Source organism: Hyaena hyaena, unplaced genomic scaffold (genome assembly GCF_003009895.1).
Source record: "Hyaena hyaena isolate Hyena2069 unplaced genomic scaffold, ASM300989v1 scaffold_504, whole genome shotgun sequence".
Classification (NCBI taxonomy): domain Eukaryota; kingdom Metazoa; phylum Chordata; class Mammalia; order Carnivora; family Hyaenidae; genus Hyaena; species Hyaena hyaena.
Window position 1 is genome coordinate 1,020,292 of NW_024081137.1, and position 17,281 is coordinate 1,037,572.

The 17,281-nt window shown below is 38.7% G+C and overlaps 1 protein-coding gene across 2 annotated transcripts in view; it reads right to left on the bottom strand.

Moving 5' to 3' along the window:
- SLC25A24 (solute carrier family 25 member 24) overlaps positions 1 to 17,281 on the bottom strand; it is a 53,189-nt gene that overhangs the window by 11,029 nt on the left and 24,879 nt on the right. For both annotated transcript variants that reach the window (XM_039254975.1, XM_039254974.1), the window contains exons 4-7: positions 16,661 to 16,772; positions 8,296 to 8,454; positions 6,099 to 6,251; positions 1,313 to 1,420 (exon numbers count right to left, since the gene is read on the bottom strand). In XM_039254975.1, the coding sequence (XP_039110906.1) occupies positions 1,313 to 1,420; positions 6,099 to 6,251; positions 8,296 to 8,454; positions 16,661 to 16,772 (532 nt within the window). The remainder of the gene's footprint in view (positions 1 to 1,312; positions 1,421 to 6,098; positions 6,252 to 8,295; positions 8,455 to 16,660; positions 16,773 to 17,281) is intronic.

Here is a 17,281-nt window from a genome sequence, read left to right on the forward strand (position 1 = left end):
AGTCAGGCAGAGAAGGACAAATATCATATGTTTGCACGTATAGGAGGATTAGGAGGAACTTAACTGAGGAACAAGGGGGAGAAGAAGGGGGGAAATGGTGGGGGAAAGGGAGAGAGGCAAACCATGAGAGACTCTTGAATGCTGACAAAAACTGAGGACTGATGGATGTGGGGGGGAAGGGGAGATGGGCATGGAGGAGGACACTTGTGGGGATGAGCACTGGGTGTTATGTGGAAACTAATTTGACAATAAACTATTTGTAAAAAAATAAATAAATAAAAAATAAAGTAATTACTTCTATTTAAAAATAAAAAATATATATCTAAAAAAAATAAATAAATACATTCATCAAAAAAAAAAGAAAAAGAAAAACCCTCTGTCATACCAATAAAGACACTCACATCTGCAATAGCATTTTTGCTCTAAAGCAGGCGTTAGCAAACTTTTCCTGCAAAAGGCCTCATAGTAAATATTTCAGTCTTTGCAGCCCTAAAGTATCATGTCTGTTGCATATTTTCGGTTTTTCTTTAGCCACCTTTTTACAATGTATAAAATCATTCTCAGTTCAAGGGCTATACAAAGTATCCCATAGGTACATGGTTTGCGAACCCCAGGCTCTAATGACAGGATGTCTAGTTAGGACTACCGTTACCTCGTCGAATCTATTATTAAATATACGGTACAGAACCTCTTTGGAGAGAAATGGGTGTTATAATTTGTACCAACACTGTGGCAGCCGGCCCCCAAGAGGGGCCCCATCTGTCCTTGCCTCCTTGTGTTCACGCTGTGCGTAGTCCCCTCCCACGCTCCAGCAGGGCTGGTCTGTGTGACCAACAGAATATAGAAGAAGTGACAGAGAATATAGAAGTGACAGAAGACTGCAGCTTCCATCCTGAGTGCTGGCTAACACATTCTCTCTCTCCTCTCTCTCTCTCTCTCCTTCCTCTCTCTCATACGACTTGGGGAAAACAGTTACCATGTTGTGAGGGTGCTCACACAGCCTATGGAGAGGCCCCTGTGGTAAGGACCTGGCATCTCCAGCTAATAACCAGGGAGGCCCAGCCGCAAACATGGGAGCAAGCTTAGAAGCAACCCTGTGGTGGCTGTGGCCCTGACCCACACCTTGACTCTAGGCTCAGAGAAACCCTGAGCCAAGGGCCCCCGACTAAGCTACTCCCAGAATCATGACCCACAGAAATCCTGGAATAACAAATGCTCATTTTAAACTGCTAATTTGGGGGTGACTTGTTACCCAGCAGTAGATAATTAAACAAACAGCACCCACACAGTCAGAATTCAGGGTGGTACTTACCTCCATGGGATAAATAATAGTCTGTGCAGTTGCCCCAGCCAAGGAACCAGAAATAAATCTCTCAAAGGTTCCTACTTTTTGTCCTTTCTCAGTAAGCAACTTCTTGTACTGTACAAATACATATTCAAGGGTATATTAGTACTTGCTCTAGACTGAATCATGTCTCCCCTCCCAACATATTCTTATGTTGAAGCTGTAACTGCCGCTATGATGCTATGTGGAGACGGGGCCTCTAGGACATAACTGGAGTCAGGTGAGGTCATGACGGTGAGGCTCTTAAAAAAGTGTCCTTAAAAATGATACCAGAGAGTTTTCTCTCTCTCCTTCTCTTTCTTTTTCTTTTTTTTTTTAATGTTTTATTTATTTTTGAGAGAGAGATAGAGACAGCATGAGCAGGGGAGGGTCAGAGAGAGAGGGAGTTACAGAATCTAAAGACAGGCTCCAGGCTCTGAGCTAGCTGTCAGCACAGAGCCCAAGGTGGGGCTTGAACCCACGAACTGCAAGATCATGACCTGAGCCGAAGTTGGACGCTCAACTGACTGAGCCACCCAGCCGCCCCTCTCCTTCTCTTTCTACATACACATGTACGAGAGAAAGGCCATGTAAGCACACGTGGCAACCACGTACGAGCCAAGAAGAGAGCCCTCACGAGAAACCAAATTGGTCAGCACCCTGGTCTTAGATCCTCCACCTCCAGGACGGTGAGAAATTAATTTCTGTTGTTTAAACAATCAGTATGGTATTTTGTTATGGCAGCCCAAGCTGGCCAGGTAAATATTAAAATACAAATCAGCTCCTGCTAATCAATTCATTGACAATATGATGATCCTTTCCCAAATACACACAGCGCATTAATAATACCTCACAGAAAAGCAAGGCTCAAATGCTAATACACTCCGTTTACTGGATGGTGGTTTTCAAGTTAGATTTCCACAGAACACAGATGTTCCACAGATGGACCCAGTTGTTCCTTTGCTAAAACACAATTAATGGCAGTCTTCCCTAGAAAATATACGGTTGATGAAGTGTTGACAATTTTTAGATATTTTCCTCATAGTTTTTCTTTTTTTAAAATGAGTTTAGGGGCACCTGGGTGGCTTAGTCAGTTAAGCGTCCAACTTCAGCTCAGATCATTATCTCACAGTTCGTGTGTTCGAGCCCCACATCGGGCTCTGTGCTGACAGCTAGCTCAGAGCCTGGAGCCTGCTTCAGATTCTGTGTCTCCCTCTCTCTTTGCCCCTCCCTCTCTCATTCTCTGCCTCTCAAAAAGAAATAAACATTAAAATTTTTTAAAATAAAAAATATGACTTATTTTCACCAGTATAAATAAGTGACAAATATTAACGAAACAACTTAAGAAAGACATTTCTGTAGGTGATACATATAATTACTCTACCACGTCAACCCCAGAGCCCATCTGGCCCACTGGTACTAAAGCAACCGACACAGCCAATGTCGCTGAGGGTAAAATCTGACCTCAGTGCATCCAGAATATCCACAGACCAGGATGATAATATCACAGGCTCCAGAGTGAGGCAGACCTGGGCTGGATCTTCAGAAACATGTGGCCCAGAGCAAGTTCATGAGCATTTTTCCTCATCTATGATAACACTACTTATGTCACAAGGTTGCTAAAAGTATTAAATAAGATAATACATATAATACAGCAGAGTGCTGAAGATATGGCAAATGTTCAGCAAATGTGATCACTATTACTATTCACTTCTTACAACTTGGAAAGAAAAGCTCTACCCAAACAGACTGTGGTCATCAACCAGGCAAATCAGATTCCTTGTTTTAGGACGGTAAGGTGAGTCTACAAAGGTAATTAACCACTGACCCTGGAGGGAGACGTAGATAAATCAACAGAGAGAAGCAGGAGACTAACTGGGCCTCAAAGCCACCCTGAAATCCTTTTGTGTATCCTTTCCCATGTGTTACAACACCTATTTCAACCGTTTTCATTCTCCTCCAGCTTCCAAAACCACTTCCTCCTGCATCCTCAGGAAATGTCCTTTCTTGGGCACTCAAGGAAGAACAGAGGCTACCAGGCAAGAATATTCCTGCTCACTTTCTCCACAAAATTATCCACATCCACATATATCTTCTTTCTTCCTGAAGTGACATCAGAAGAGTCTTCCATGCCATCAAAGCCAATTCTTCCCAGGGCATCTGGATAACATCTATGTCTCCCCAGCCCTTCCACCCCCACCCCCACCCCCACCCCACTTCCTGTGAACACCTGCTGCGTTTACCAATCTCTCCTACCTATAAACTTCCTTCTTTGTGTAGACATGCTTGCTTCAGCAATGGGCACATTAAAATAAAACATACCAAAGCCCTCCCTCTGTCCACCATCTTTCTATCATTCTCCCTCATTTCTTCTCCTTCCTTTCACTTAAGACCAACTTCCCAAAAATGTGTCTACACTGTACAATTTTCACCACCTCTTGGTTTACTTTCACTCATTTCAGAATGGCTTCTCACCTCTTTACTTCACTGGGACCTTTATACCAAGCTCTCCTATCTCTGTGTTGATAAAGCCTAGAAGATTCTTTCCTTATTGTATTTACCACCTTGTGGCACTTGACCCTTCACGAAACCCTGTTCATCCTCTGTCTTCTAGTCCATCACTCTCTGCATTTCCTTCTGTCCCTCTTGCCATTCCTTCTGTCTCCTCTGCAAGGGGCTCCTTTTACTTCTCCCTGGCATATTCCCAGAATTCTTCCATTCTTTAAGCCTTCCTCAGTGATTCATTTCAATGGCTCCATTTCAAAAACAACCTCTCCATCAGAGATCAAAAATCCCATTGGACAACTACCTACTCATGTTACAGAGATGTCCCAAATTCAGTATGTCCAAAAGGGAACTTGTCATTTAACCCCAAAATCTATTCCTCCTACTGTATGCTCTGTATTTTAGTTGCTCAAATTAGGAACCAGAGTATCATCCTTGATTACTCTTTCTTTCTCACTTCCATATCTACTCAGTCAGTGAGTTGTGCTGATTCTATTTCCAAAATATTTTTTCAGTTGATTTCCTTCTTCTCTAATTTCTCCAGCTACCACCTTGCACTGGTGCTCATCTTTCCTTACCTGAATTATAGAAATATTTCCTTAAATATTAGTCTCCCTGCCTCCAGTCTGGCCTCATTTGCCTCTAATACATTCTCCACTTTTTCCAGGTTAATCGTTCTTAAAGGTAAATATACTCATTTCACTTCTCTATAGAAGATGCCGCACTAGCCCCCTCACTCTCTTCAGGACAAAATCAAGATTCCTATTACACTTGGCATCTTCCTAACTGTCCAGCCTGCTTTCATTATTACCTTCCCAGAAACACACTCCACTACACTGGAGCCCAATGAACCACCTTCAGTTTCCTTACGCCTGCTCCCTTGTGCCTGCATTTCTGCTCCTGCTTGAAATACACATCTTTCCTTCACCCTAGTGGCTTGAGATGTAGGCAGGATTGGGCTCAAATTCCAGCTCTGTGAGCTCTGTCTTTTCACTCATCAGCAAGGACTCACTGTTACTGGGCAGAGTGCTGGGAATACAAACCTGCAAACAGATATTGCCTAAGGAAACTCACAGTCTCATTAAGAAAAGAAGGAAGCACTGAGATAACCAGAATTTAGTGTGAAAATTCTAACAGAGGGAAGTGTAGGACCTGTAACAATGAAGAAGGTTTCCTGGAGGAAATAACTCCTGAGGAAAGTCTTGAAGGATGTTCGCCACTATATGACACTCATTCAACAAACACTTATTGAGCACTTCTCACAGGCCAAGCTCCAAGTGCTGGAGTCAATGGAGAAGAAGCCATGACCCTGCCTTCATGGAGCTTTCACTCTAATTCAACTGATTTTATAGCGATGTCAATTATACAACTTCAAAGTTTTCCTTCCAGATCTTAGTTTGGGATACTTTCATAAAAATTAGGTTAGCATGAAGCTTCTATTCTGACTTCAAAATGAATAAGCAAGGGGCACTGAGTGGCTCAGTCAGTTAAGGATCAACGAATGGATAAAGAAAATGTGGTTTACATATACAATGGAATACTACTTGGCAATGAGAAGGAATGAAATCTGGCCATTTGCAGCAACCTGGATGGAACTGGAGGGTATTATGCTAAGTAAATAAGTCAGTCAGAGAAAGACAGATACCATATGTTTTCACTCATATGTGGATCTTGAGAAACTTAACAGAAGACCATGGGGAAGGGGAAGGGGGGTGAATTACAGAGAGGGAGGGAGGCAAACCATAAGAGACTCTTAAATACTTAGAACAAACAGGGTTGATGGGGTGGGGGAGAGGGAAAAGTGGGTAATGGGCATTGAGGAGGGCACTTGTGATGAGCACTGGGGGTTGTATGAAAACCAATTTGACAATAAGTTATATTTTAAAAACAAAAAGGATCCCACTTTGGCTCAGGTCATGATCTCACCATTTGTGAGTTTGAGCCCCACATGGGGCTCTGTGCTGACAGCTCAGAGCCTGGAGCCTGCTTGGGGTTCTGTGTCTCCCTCTCTCTGTTCCTCCCCCTGCTTGTGTTCTGTCTCCCTCTCTCTCTCTCTCTCTCAAAAATAAAATAAACATTAAAAACAAATCCTAGAGTTGAGTCAGAAGGAATCTAGTCTAATCTCCTGTAAGAGAAATTTCTCCTGGAGTAGATGTGGAAAATTATTATGCATTAAAACAAGAACCCAAAAAACACTGTATGTTCACTGCTACTGAATCAATTTATTAGTTCCTCTTTGTTAATAAATCCCACAGGTGGTAACATTTACCTGTTCATATGCCCAGAACTTAATAGCTGTCTCGGGAGCAATTTTAATGACATTTATACCATTTCCTCTCCAAAGGGAGCGAATACCTCCTTCCTTCACCATCTGTCGAAAGCCGTCATATATGTTCATTTTGCGTGATTTTGAACCGTGGACCTAAAAATAAAAGGAAAGTGATATAAAATAGTGGTGGCATGTTAATGTTACTATTTCTAAGGTAACCATACAAACCACCCTCTTTATTTCAATACTATTTATTACTGCAAGAAGACACATTTAAAAATGAAATCTAGAAAAAAAATAAAAATAGAATATAGAAAGTTCAGAAAATATATAATAATAGGAAGAATTATTACCACATTGTAGAGGCCTGATTCTAAATCTAAAACTAAGAAAAATCAGTATCCTCAGTGTGGGAAAGCTAACAGATGGGACATTATCAAAATTAAAATTATTATGAACAGCTCTATCTCTCTGTCTCTCTCAAAAAGGAATACATTTTTTAAAAAATTAAAAATAAACACACTAGACCTTAGAATTGCCTCTGCATAAAAATGACTAATCTAATAAGCCAAGACAATTACAAAAATCAGCTCTTCTTCTGATTGTTCTGGCTACTGTAAAAAAAAAAAAAAAAAGCAAAAACAAAAACAAAAAACAGAAAAACAAGATGTGAGGGCCTGAAGAATAAAGGTGAGCCACATGGGCAATATGTGATTGATCCACAATAAAAACTCTGTCATCAAAGACTCGGGTGAACTTCCTTGGTAGGTTTGTGACACTGCATACTGTCATACATCAATGCCAGAAAATAACTCATCTCAACTCTCCAGGGAGAAGAAAACAAAAACTCTGCATTTGGTACTTTCTGGACTTGTCCTTATATGCTTCTCTCCTCGGCTGATTTGAATTTGTGTCTTTTCCTTGTAATAAACCACAACCATGAGTATCAAAGCTTCTAGTGTGTTTGTGAGCCCTCCTGAATTATTGAAACTGAAGGTAGTTTTGAAAAACCCCACCCACCCATCTACCCCACAGAGCTTGTAGGAAATAAAGTCTGGGGATATCCATTGCATTTTAAATAAACTTCACAGTAAAATATGACAAAGGAAAAGATGAATCTTATTCAAGCTCTCTCAAAGTCAATTTACTATTATTCCTAAAGAAAAATACTAGTTCCAATTCTTTCTCATTCTTCTTTAATGCCCTATTATTACCTCTAAATATATCTTGAGATTTAGGTACATTCTGAATGGTACATTCTGACAATGTTTAAAATATTGTCAGAAATGTTTTTATACCTAAACCTAAGGACTCGTATAAAAAATGTTGACCAAAGGTATGACAACATGACTTGTAAAAACTATTTTTTAAGCAACTACTATATTCCAATAGGGTACTCCAGTGTAGCAGGCATTCGCACATACTTTAAATCATTTAATTCTTACAACCAGCCTTGTTAGATATTCTTAATCCCACTCCCAGATGAAGGAAATGAGACCTCAGCAGTCCCATGCAGTGTGAGAACATGGCTCTACTGCCAAAGAGACTCCATTCCTCGTGTAATTTGTTATGAAGGAAAATCATTTACTTCTCTGAGCCTCAGGCTCTCCAGAGATAACGTGAGGATAAAATACCCATTTACTATGAAGATTAAGTGGGTTACCATAATGAGCACCAAATAAGTATCAATTCCTTTCCTTTCTCTCTTTCATTCTACTAGAACTGGCCAAAGCCACACTGCTAGTAAATAGCAAAGTCAACCTATAAATCCAGGTCTTTCCTCATTTTTAGGATAATTTTAAAAATTACATCCCTGTTCCCAGATTCTAAACTTTAGAAACATCCCACTTTTGAGAAAGTACACAAAACAGAAAGAAAATACAAAGAATTTAAGGAGAACCCAACAATAATGGCCTAGAGATTTTTTTTTCTCATTAAACATTTGAAAAGTCATAGAATGGCAAAGACTAAAAGTTCATCACATATGTGTACCAACAACTTAAGGTTTGATAGAACACTGAAGTACTTACACGGACTGAATTCAGGCTTAATAGCAACAAAACAGATTTCATTCTTTCTTTTTTAATGTATGAAAGAATATTACTGAGAAATTTTAAAACTTCTTTTTCAAACCAGCACATTTCTCATTGTTTCAGAATATGTAGGAGAAACTTAGACACAAGGTCATAAAGTTCACCTGCATCATGACTTTCAGACGATCCAAAGGGGCGGTGCTTGTTCGAGAGACGGCACCAGCAACACCTCCTGCCAAAAGCTGCCTCCACCACTGTCCGGACTTCCTTTCTTCTTCAGTGAACTCATCCGGAATAGTTAAACTGTCTCCTATGTCAATACCCTGTTAAAATGGAAAGATCCCCATGCCCCTTCAATTAAAAATAGATCATTCCAGGTTTCGGAGAAGAATCATGTGTTAATTTATAGTTAAGATCAACTGCATTCCCTAGAAAGTATACTAAACCAAAGTCCACGGAAGACGGCGGAGCAGCATAGAGACCCTGAGCTTGTCTCCTCCCTGAAATGCAGCTAGGTCAGCACCAAACCACTTTGAACAACTAGGAAACTGATATGAGGAGTAACACCACAATTTACATAACTTGAGCCATAGAACTCAGCAGGAACGTGGTGTAGAGAGGTGAACTGGGGCCAGAATAGCCACAGAGGGTAGGGAGCCATTTTCCCAGAGAGAGGACAGAGAAAGGGGGAGAGTGTGTTGCAACAGAATTGGGCAAGAAAAGCACTACTCCCCCTGAAAGCAGCTGGAGAGAAAGAGAGAGAAAGAGTGTAAACACTTGCAGGGGACTGAACAAGAAATCTGTTCCCCCAAACCATTGATGGGGAGACAGGAGAGGGTTTCAATGCCACTAGGATTCTATAAACAGTGGCACACAGAGTCTGAAATTTGGGGGCTCAGTGCGTGGTGGTGCTCTGGTGAGGAAATAGGTTGAATCCCAGGAGCAGGCAGCAGGCTCTGAGGGGTCCATGTGCCACATAAGGAGAAGCAGTTCCCCTGATGGAATGTATTTGGTAGAGGCCATATGGCTTCCACCCAGGCAAAGGTCCCAGTGGACCCTGGAGAGCAGCTATGTTTGCTGGTATTTGGACAAAGATACCAGAGTACAGCGAAACCTGGTGCCAGGTGGGTACTGTGGTTTGCCACAATTTCTGAACCTCAGCCACCGCATGATCACAGGAATGTTTTCTGGGGCAAGCCAGCACCCAGCCATTGTTCAGCAAGACCCTCCCCAGGGAGTTGGGTCTCTGAAGTGTGGGGTTTTGAAACCCAACCCCATCTGAGATAAAACTCTGTAAGGAGGTGCTGCCTAGCAGGCAAACAACTGGATAGGCTAGAGGCAGGGAGTGAACGGAGGCCTGAGACAAAGGAGGGGTGCTTGATCACTGGTCGGTGAGAATTCAAAGTTCCTGTGTCAGATACTAGGGAGCTGGATAAAACCATTTTCACACCTCCCATGCACACACACGTGCACATGCGCAGGGATGCACCTCAGTAAGCTAAGCAGCGCCACCTAGTGGAAAATGAAAGCCATTACACCAAGCCCCTTCCAACTGTACCCTCCAAGCATATCCCCCAGAGGACGCACACAAGTCCCTCCACCTCTTTAGTGTAAGAACTATAGAGTGCCTCAGAGTTTCAGTTGTAGGAGAAACTATGTAATTTCATTCGGTTTCATTCTGCTAGCTAGTTCATTTGTTTGCTTCTGTTTTTGTTTAAATTGTCCTCTTTTTTCTTTTCTTTCTCTCTTTCTTGGATACAAAGAGAATTTTTATTTTTATTTTTTTTCTTTATTTTTTATTTTTTAAAGAATTTTTATTCTAGTTCATTTCATTTTATTCTATTTTATTATATATTTTTTTTCAATTTTTATATTTTTTCTTACCTTTTTTTCCTTTCCTTTCCCTTTTTTCTCTATTCTATCAAGCTTCTTTCAAAACATACCTAGGAGCTAGCTTCCTTTATTTGATTTTTTGGTTTTTTTTTAATTTTTAAATTTTTATTTTATAAAATTTTTTCATCCTCCAAAATGACAGCATGAAGGAATTCACCCCCAAAGAAAAGACAGGAAGAAATGATGCAAGGCACTTAAACAACACAGACATAAGATGTCTGAACTAAAACTCAGAAACACGATAATAAGAATACTAGCTGGGGTTGAAAAAAGCATAGAAGACACCAGAGAATCCCTTTCTGTGGGGAAAAAAAAAAGAAAGATAAAATCTAGTCAGGCCAAAATTTAAAATGCTATAATCAAGATGCAATCTTGAATGGATGCCATGACGGCAAAGATGGACGAAGCAGGGCAGTGAATAAATGATATAGAAAATAAACTTACAGAGAGTAATGAAACAGAAAAAAAAAGAGGAAGCAAAGACAAAAGATCATAAGTCTTAGAGAACTCAGTGACTTATTGAAAAGGAATAACATCCAATTCATAGGAGTCCCAGAAGATGAAGAGAGAGAAGAAGGGCAGAACCCATGAGCAAATTATAGTGGAAAACATTCCTAATCTGGGGAAGGACACAGAGATCAAAATCCAAGAAGCACAGAGAACTCCCATTATATTCAACAAGAACCAACCATCACCAAGGCATATCATAGTCAAATTCACAGAAGAGGAAAGAATTGTGAAAGCAGCAAGGGGAAAAAAAAAGGTCCTTAACCTATTAGGGAAGACAGATAAGGTTCACAGCAGACCTATCCAACAGAAACTTGGCAGGCCTGAGAGGTGTGGCAGGATATATTCAATGGGCTGAATCAGAAAAATATGCAGCCAAGAATTCTTTATCTAGCAAAGCTGTCATTCAATTAGAAGGAGAGACAAAGAGGGGCGCCTGGGTGGCTCAGTCGGTTAAGCGTCCGACTTTCGCTTAGGTCATGATCTCGCGGTTCGTGGGTTCGAGCCCCGCGTCGGGCTCTGTGCTGACTGCCAGCTCAGAGCCTGGAGCCTGTTTCAGTCTGTGACTCCCTCTATGGCTGACCCACCCCTGCTCACGCTGTCTCTCTCTCTGTCTCCTAGAAATAAATAAAAAAACATTAAAAAAAATTTAGAAGGAGAGACAAAGAGTTTCCCAGACAAACAAAAATTAAAAGAGTTCATGACCACTAAACCAGCCTTGCAAGAAATTTTAAGAGGGAGCTCTTCGAGTGGAGAAAAGACAAAACAGAACAAAAAAAGACCAAACACAACAAAGATCAGAAGGACCAGGGAACATCAGTAGAAACACCAACTCTACAGGCAACAGAATGGCACTAAATTCATATCTTTCAGTACTCACTCTAAATATCAATGGACTAAATGTTCCAATCAAAAGACACAGGGTTTCAGAATGGATAAGAAAACAATAACCATTTATATGTGCTTACAAGAGACTCATTTTAGATCTAAAGGCACTTGCAGATTGAAAGTGAGGGGAGGAAAACCATCTATTGTGCTAATGGTTGTCAAAAGAAAGCTGGAGAAGCCATACTTACATCAGACAAACTGGATTTTAGAAATAAAGACTGTGACAAGAGATAGAGAAGGGCATTACATCATAATTAAGGGGTCTATACAACAAGAAGATCTAACAATTATAAATATTTATGCCACCAACATGGGAGAACCCAAATATATAAATCACTTAATCACAAACATAAGAAATTCATGGATAATAATGCTATAATAATAGAGGAACTTCAACACCCCACTTACAGCAATGCACAGATTAAGTAAGCAGAAAAGCAACAAGGAAACAATGGCTTTGAAGGACAAACTGGACTGGATGAACTTAACAGATATATTCAGAACATCTCATCCTAAAGCAGCAGAAAACACATTCTTCTCAAGTGCACGTGGAACATTCTCCAGAATAGATCACATACTGGGTCACAAATCAGCCCTCAACAAGTACGAAAAGATCGAGATCATGCCGTGCGTATTTTCAGAACACAATAGTATGAAATTTGAAATCAACCACAAGAAAAGATTTGGAAAGACCATGAATACTTTGAGATTACAGGACATCTACTAAAAAATGAATGGGCTAACCAGGACATTAAAGAGGAAATTAAAAAGTACATGGAAGCCAATAAAAATGAAAACAGGACAGTCCAAAACCTCTGGAAGGCAGCAAAGGCAGTAATAAGAGGAAAATATGCAGCAATCCAGGCTTTCCTAAAGAAGGAAGAGAGGTCTCAAATACACAACCTATCTTTACATCTCAAAGAGCTGGAAAAAGAACAGCAAATAAAGCCCAAAACCCACAGAAGAAGGGAAATAATAAATAATAGAGCAGAAATTAATGGTTTTGAAAGAAAAAAAAAACAGTAGAACTGAGAAATAAAACCAGGAGCTAGTTCCTTGAAAAAATTAACAAAATTGATAAATCCCAACCAGACTGATCAAGAAGAAAAAGGAAAGGACCCAAGTAAATAAAGTCACGAATGAAAGAGGAAAGATCACAACTGACACTGCCAAAGCACACACAATAATAAGAGAATATTATGAGCAATTATATGTCAAAAATTGGGCAATCTGGAAGAAACGGTCAAATTCCTAGAAACATAACTATCAAAACTAAAACAGGAAGAAATAGAAAACTTTAACAGAGCCATAACCAGTAAAGAAATTGAATCAGTAATCAAAAATCTCCCAACAAACAAGAGTCCAGGGCCAAATGGCTTTCCAGGGGAATTCTATCTAACATTTAAAGAAGAGTTAATGCCTATGCATTTGAAGCTGCTCCAAAAAAAAAAAGAAAAGAAAAAAGAAATGGAAGGAAGGCTTCCAAACTCATTCTATGAGACCAGCATAAAATGATTGATTGGGAATTGATTTGGAATCTTGATTCCAAAACCAGACAAAGACCCTCCTAAAAAGGAGAACTACAGACCAATTTCCCTGATGAACATGGATGCAAAAATTCTTAACAAGATACTAGCCAGCCAGACCCAACAATACATTAAAAGAATTACTCGCCACAATCAAGTGGGATTTATTCCTCAGATGTAGGCCTGATTCATTATCTGCAAATCAATCAATGTGATAATTCACATTAATAAAAGAAAGGGCAAGAACCACGTGATCCTCTCAATAGATGCAGAACAAACATTTGACAAAATACAGCATCCTTTCTTGGTAAAAACCCTCAAGAAAGTACAGATAGAAGGAAATACCTTAAGATCATAAAGGACATATATGATAATATACGATACATAAAGGACACTGCTAATATCAACCTCAATGGGGAAAAACTGAGAACCTTCCCCCTAAGGCCTGGAACATGACAAGGATGTCCACTTTCACCACTGTTAATTCAACATAGTGTTGAAAGTCCTAGCCTCAGCAATCAGACAACATACAGAAATAAAAGGCATCCAAATCAGCAAGGAAGAAGCCAAATTTTCACTCTTAGCAGATGACATGATACTCTGTGGAAAACCAAAAGACTCCACCAAAAAATTTGCTAGAACTGATCCATGAATTCAGCAAAGTTGTAGGATATAAAATCAATGTACAGAAATTGGTTGCATTACTATATACCAATAAAGAAGCAGCAGAAAGAGAAATCAAAGGATTGATCCCATTTACTACTGCACCAAAACCCATAAAATACCCAGGAATAAACCTAACCAAAGAAGTGAAAAATCTATACACTGAAAACTTAGAAAGCTTATGAAAGAAATTAAAGACACCAAAAATGGAAAAGCATTCCATGTTCATGGATTGGAAGAACAAATATTATTTAAATGTTGATACTACCCAAAGCAATCTACATATTTATATTCAATGCAATCCCTATCAAAATAAACCAGCATTCTTCACAGAGACAGAACAAACAATTCTAAAATTTGTAATGAACCAGAGAAGGCCCCATATGGCCAAAGTAATTTTGAAAAAGAAATCCAAAGCTGAAGGCATCATAATTCCAGACTTCAAGATGTATTACAAAGCTGTAATCATCAAGAGAGTATGGTATTGGCACAAAAATAGATACATAAATCAATGTAACAGAGAACCCAGAAATGAACCCACATATGTATGGCCAACTAATCTTTGACAAAGCAGGAAAGAATATCCAACGGAATAAAGACAGTCTCTTTAGCAAATGGTGTTGGGAAAACTGGGCAGCAGTATGCAGAAGAATGAACCTGGACCACTTTCTTACACCTTACACAAAAACAAACTCAAAATGGATGAAAGACCTAGACATAAGACAGGAAATCATCAAAATCCTAGAGGGGAAAGTAAGCAAAAACCTCTTTGACCTTGGCCACAGCAACTTCTCATTCAACATGTCGCTAGAGGCAAGGGAAACAAAAGCAAAAATGAACTACTGGGACTTCATCAAGATATAAACTTCTTCACAGTGAAAGAAACAATCAGCAAAACTAAAGCAACCAACAGAATAGGACAGGATATTTGCAAACAACATATTAGATAAAGGGTTAGTATCCAAAATCTACAAAGAACTTATCAAATTCAACACCCCAAAAAAACAAAGAATCCAGTAGAGAAATGGGCAAAAGACATAAATAAACACTTTTTTATTTGGTGTTTGGAAATATTTGGAAAAAAACACTTTTCCAAAGAAGACATCCAGATGGCTAACAGATACATGAAAAAATGCTCAACATCACTCATCATCAGAGAAACACAAATCAAAACCACGATGAGATACCACCTCACACCTGTCAGAATGGCTAACATTAACAACTCAGGCAACGACAGATGTTGGTGAGGATGAGGACAAAAAGGATCTATTTTGCACTGCTGGTGGGAATGCTAACTGGTGCAGCCACTCTGCAAAACAGTAGTAGGTTCCTCAAAATATTTAAAATAGAACTATCCTACGACCCAGCAATTGCACTACTAGGAGTGCTGATTCATAGGGGCACATACATCCCAATGTTTACAGCAGTGCTATTGACAATAGCCAAATATGGAAAGAGCCCAATGTCCACTGACTGATGAGTGAATAAAGAAGACGTGGTATATATGTACAATGGAATATTATTCGGTGAGCAAAATGAATAAAATCTTGCCATTTGCAACGAAGTGGATAGAACTAGAGGGTATTATGCTAAGTGAAATTAGTCAGTCAGAGAAAGACAAATGTTTTCACTCACATGTGGAATTTAAGAAACAAAACAGATGAACAAAGGGGAAAGGAAACAAAAATAAGATCAAAACAGAGAGGGAGACAAACTGTAAGAGACTCTTAAATACAGAGAACAACTTGAGGGTTGTTTGCAGGATATTGGGTGGGGGATGGGCATTAAGGAGGGTGCTTGTCAGGATGAACACTGAGTGTTATATGTAAGTGATGTATCACTGAATTCTATTCCTGAAATCATTATTATACTATATGTGAACTGACTTGAATTTAAATAAAAAAACAAATACAAAAGCTGCAAAACTTTTCAAGCAAATATTTTACAATAGATTACTATAAGAGAATAAAAATATTTAGAACTCTTTTGTTCAAAAAAAAAGAAAGTACACTGAACTAATTTGAGCATATAGATGATTATAAACACCCTATCCATACTAAATGAAGTACAGTATCTGTTCACAGGAAATGAAAGCTAACAGTAATTACAAATTTACAAAACCAAAACTACAACTTTCTTTCTTAATAGATTCAGAACAATTTTTCTTCTCTTGGTCTAAGTCAGAAGTAAAAATCAGCTTTTTGTCAAATACTGTGAATCCTTTTTAGCTACAGAAAGAAATTAGTTTGTCAATTCTTCAAAAATACTCCCCTTTTCTCAAAATTGTATGCATGTTATTCTTTATACCATGATATATGCTATAGACCTGTAAATAAAAAAAAAGCTATATATGTGAACATCTCGCAACTCATCTGCTATATAGATTGCCTATAAATATTTTTATAGACTTGTCATTTAAAGCATGTAACAAATTCTTTATAAAATTTAGCTAACAGGGAACTACTGTTTAAAAATAATCCTTCCTCCATCCTATTCACATTACCATAGATTACAAATATAGCTTGAGGCAAATCAAGTCCTATAATGATAGTATTTTTACAACTTTATTAACTGAGTGATTCTGGTGTAAAAAATTTTATAGGTAGGAGTGTTGGGTAAGAGGCTATGCTACACTGGTAACCCTCTCTTTCTTAATTTTACTATCAATAAAATGAATACATGACTGTAGCCTCAACTATTATCAACTATCTCTAATGATACAGTAAGCATCTGATTATGTGAATATAACTTCATATAAGTAGAAAATTCATCTAGGCAACTGAACTACTATGTTATTCTATACTCATAGAAGAGTCTTTAATCACCAATAATTTTACAATGTTCTATTTAAGTTTAGGCATTGTTATCAGCAGTAATGTGAACTCTAGGTTTCATTTATTATGTATAAAATTGACTGAAATCCATTAGAAAAGTTAAAATTCCCTCAGAGAGTTCCCATTGTTTTGGAGAGCAGATTACATAATGGCATAAACTTCAGGGATGTCTGGGTGGCTTACAAGTAAGTATAATGTAATGCACATAGCATACTTACAGTAGAATGTTTCCAGAAACGGATAATTTCCTCAATGTCTGTAACAGGATTAAATAAGAAATAGTCTCTCCATTCATTCCAGTCTATTGTCATTGTCCCATCAGTATCAATACTAGAAATAAAAAGAAGCAAATTAAAAACCAAAATAAAATTTATAAGTAAAACATTATTGGGCATCTTGCAGAATGATAGTTTCCTTTTCAAGCCAATATTCTTATTAAAAAATCCCAGTTCACAATAATGGGTTGTTGGAAATGGCAGCAAGCTTTTGGTGTTCTTTATTTTTAATCATTTAGATAAAGAAGGGTCCCAAAGTTACAGAGAGATCTCACTGAAGACTACTTTTGGCACTGTATCAAACTCAAAACAATGTGCTATCAAACACTAATAATGTGAGTAATGAATGGATTAGTAATGAATGGATTTATGATCAATTTTCTTTCTTGCACTGGCTCAGGAAGACTTTTCTTTTTTGTTTTGTTTTAAATGTTTATTTTTGAGAAAGAGAGAGAGAGAACGAATGAGTAGAGGAGGGGCAGAGAGAGAGGGAGATAGAGGATCCAAAGCAGGCTCTGTCTGCACAGACAGCAGAGAGCCCGATGCAGGGCTCGAACTTACAAA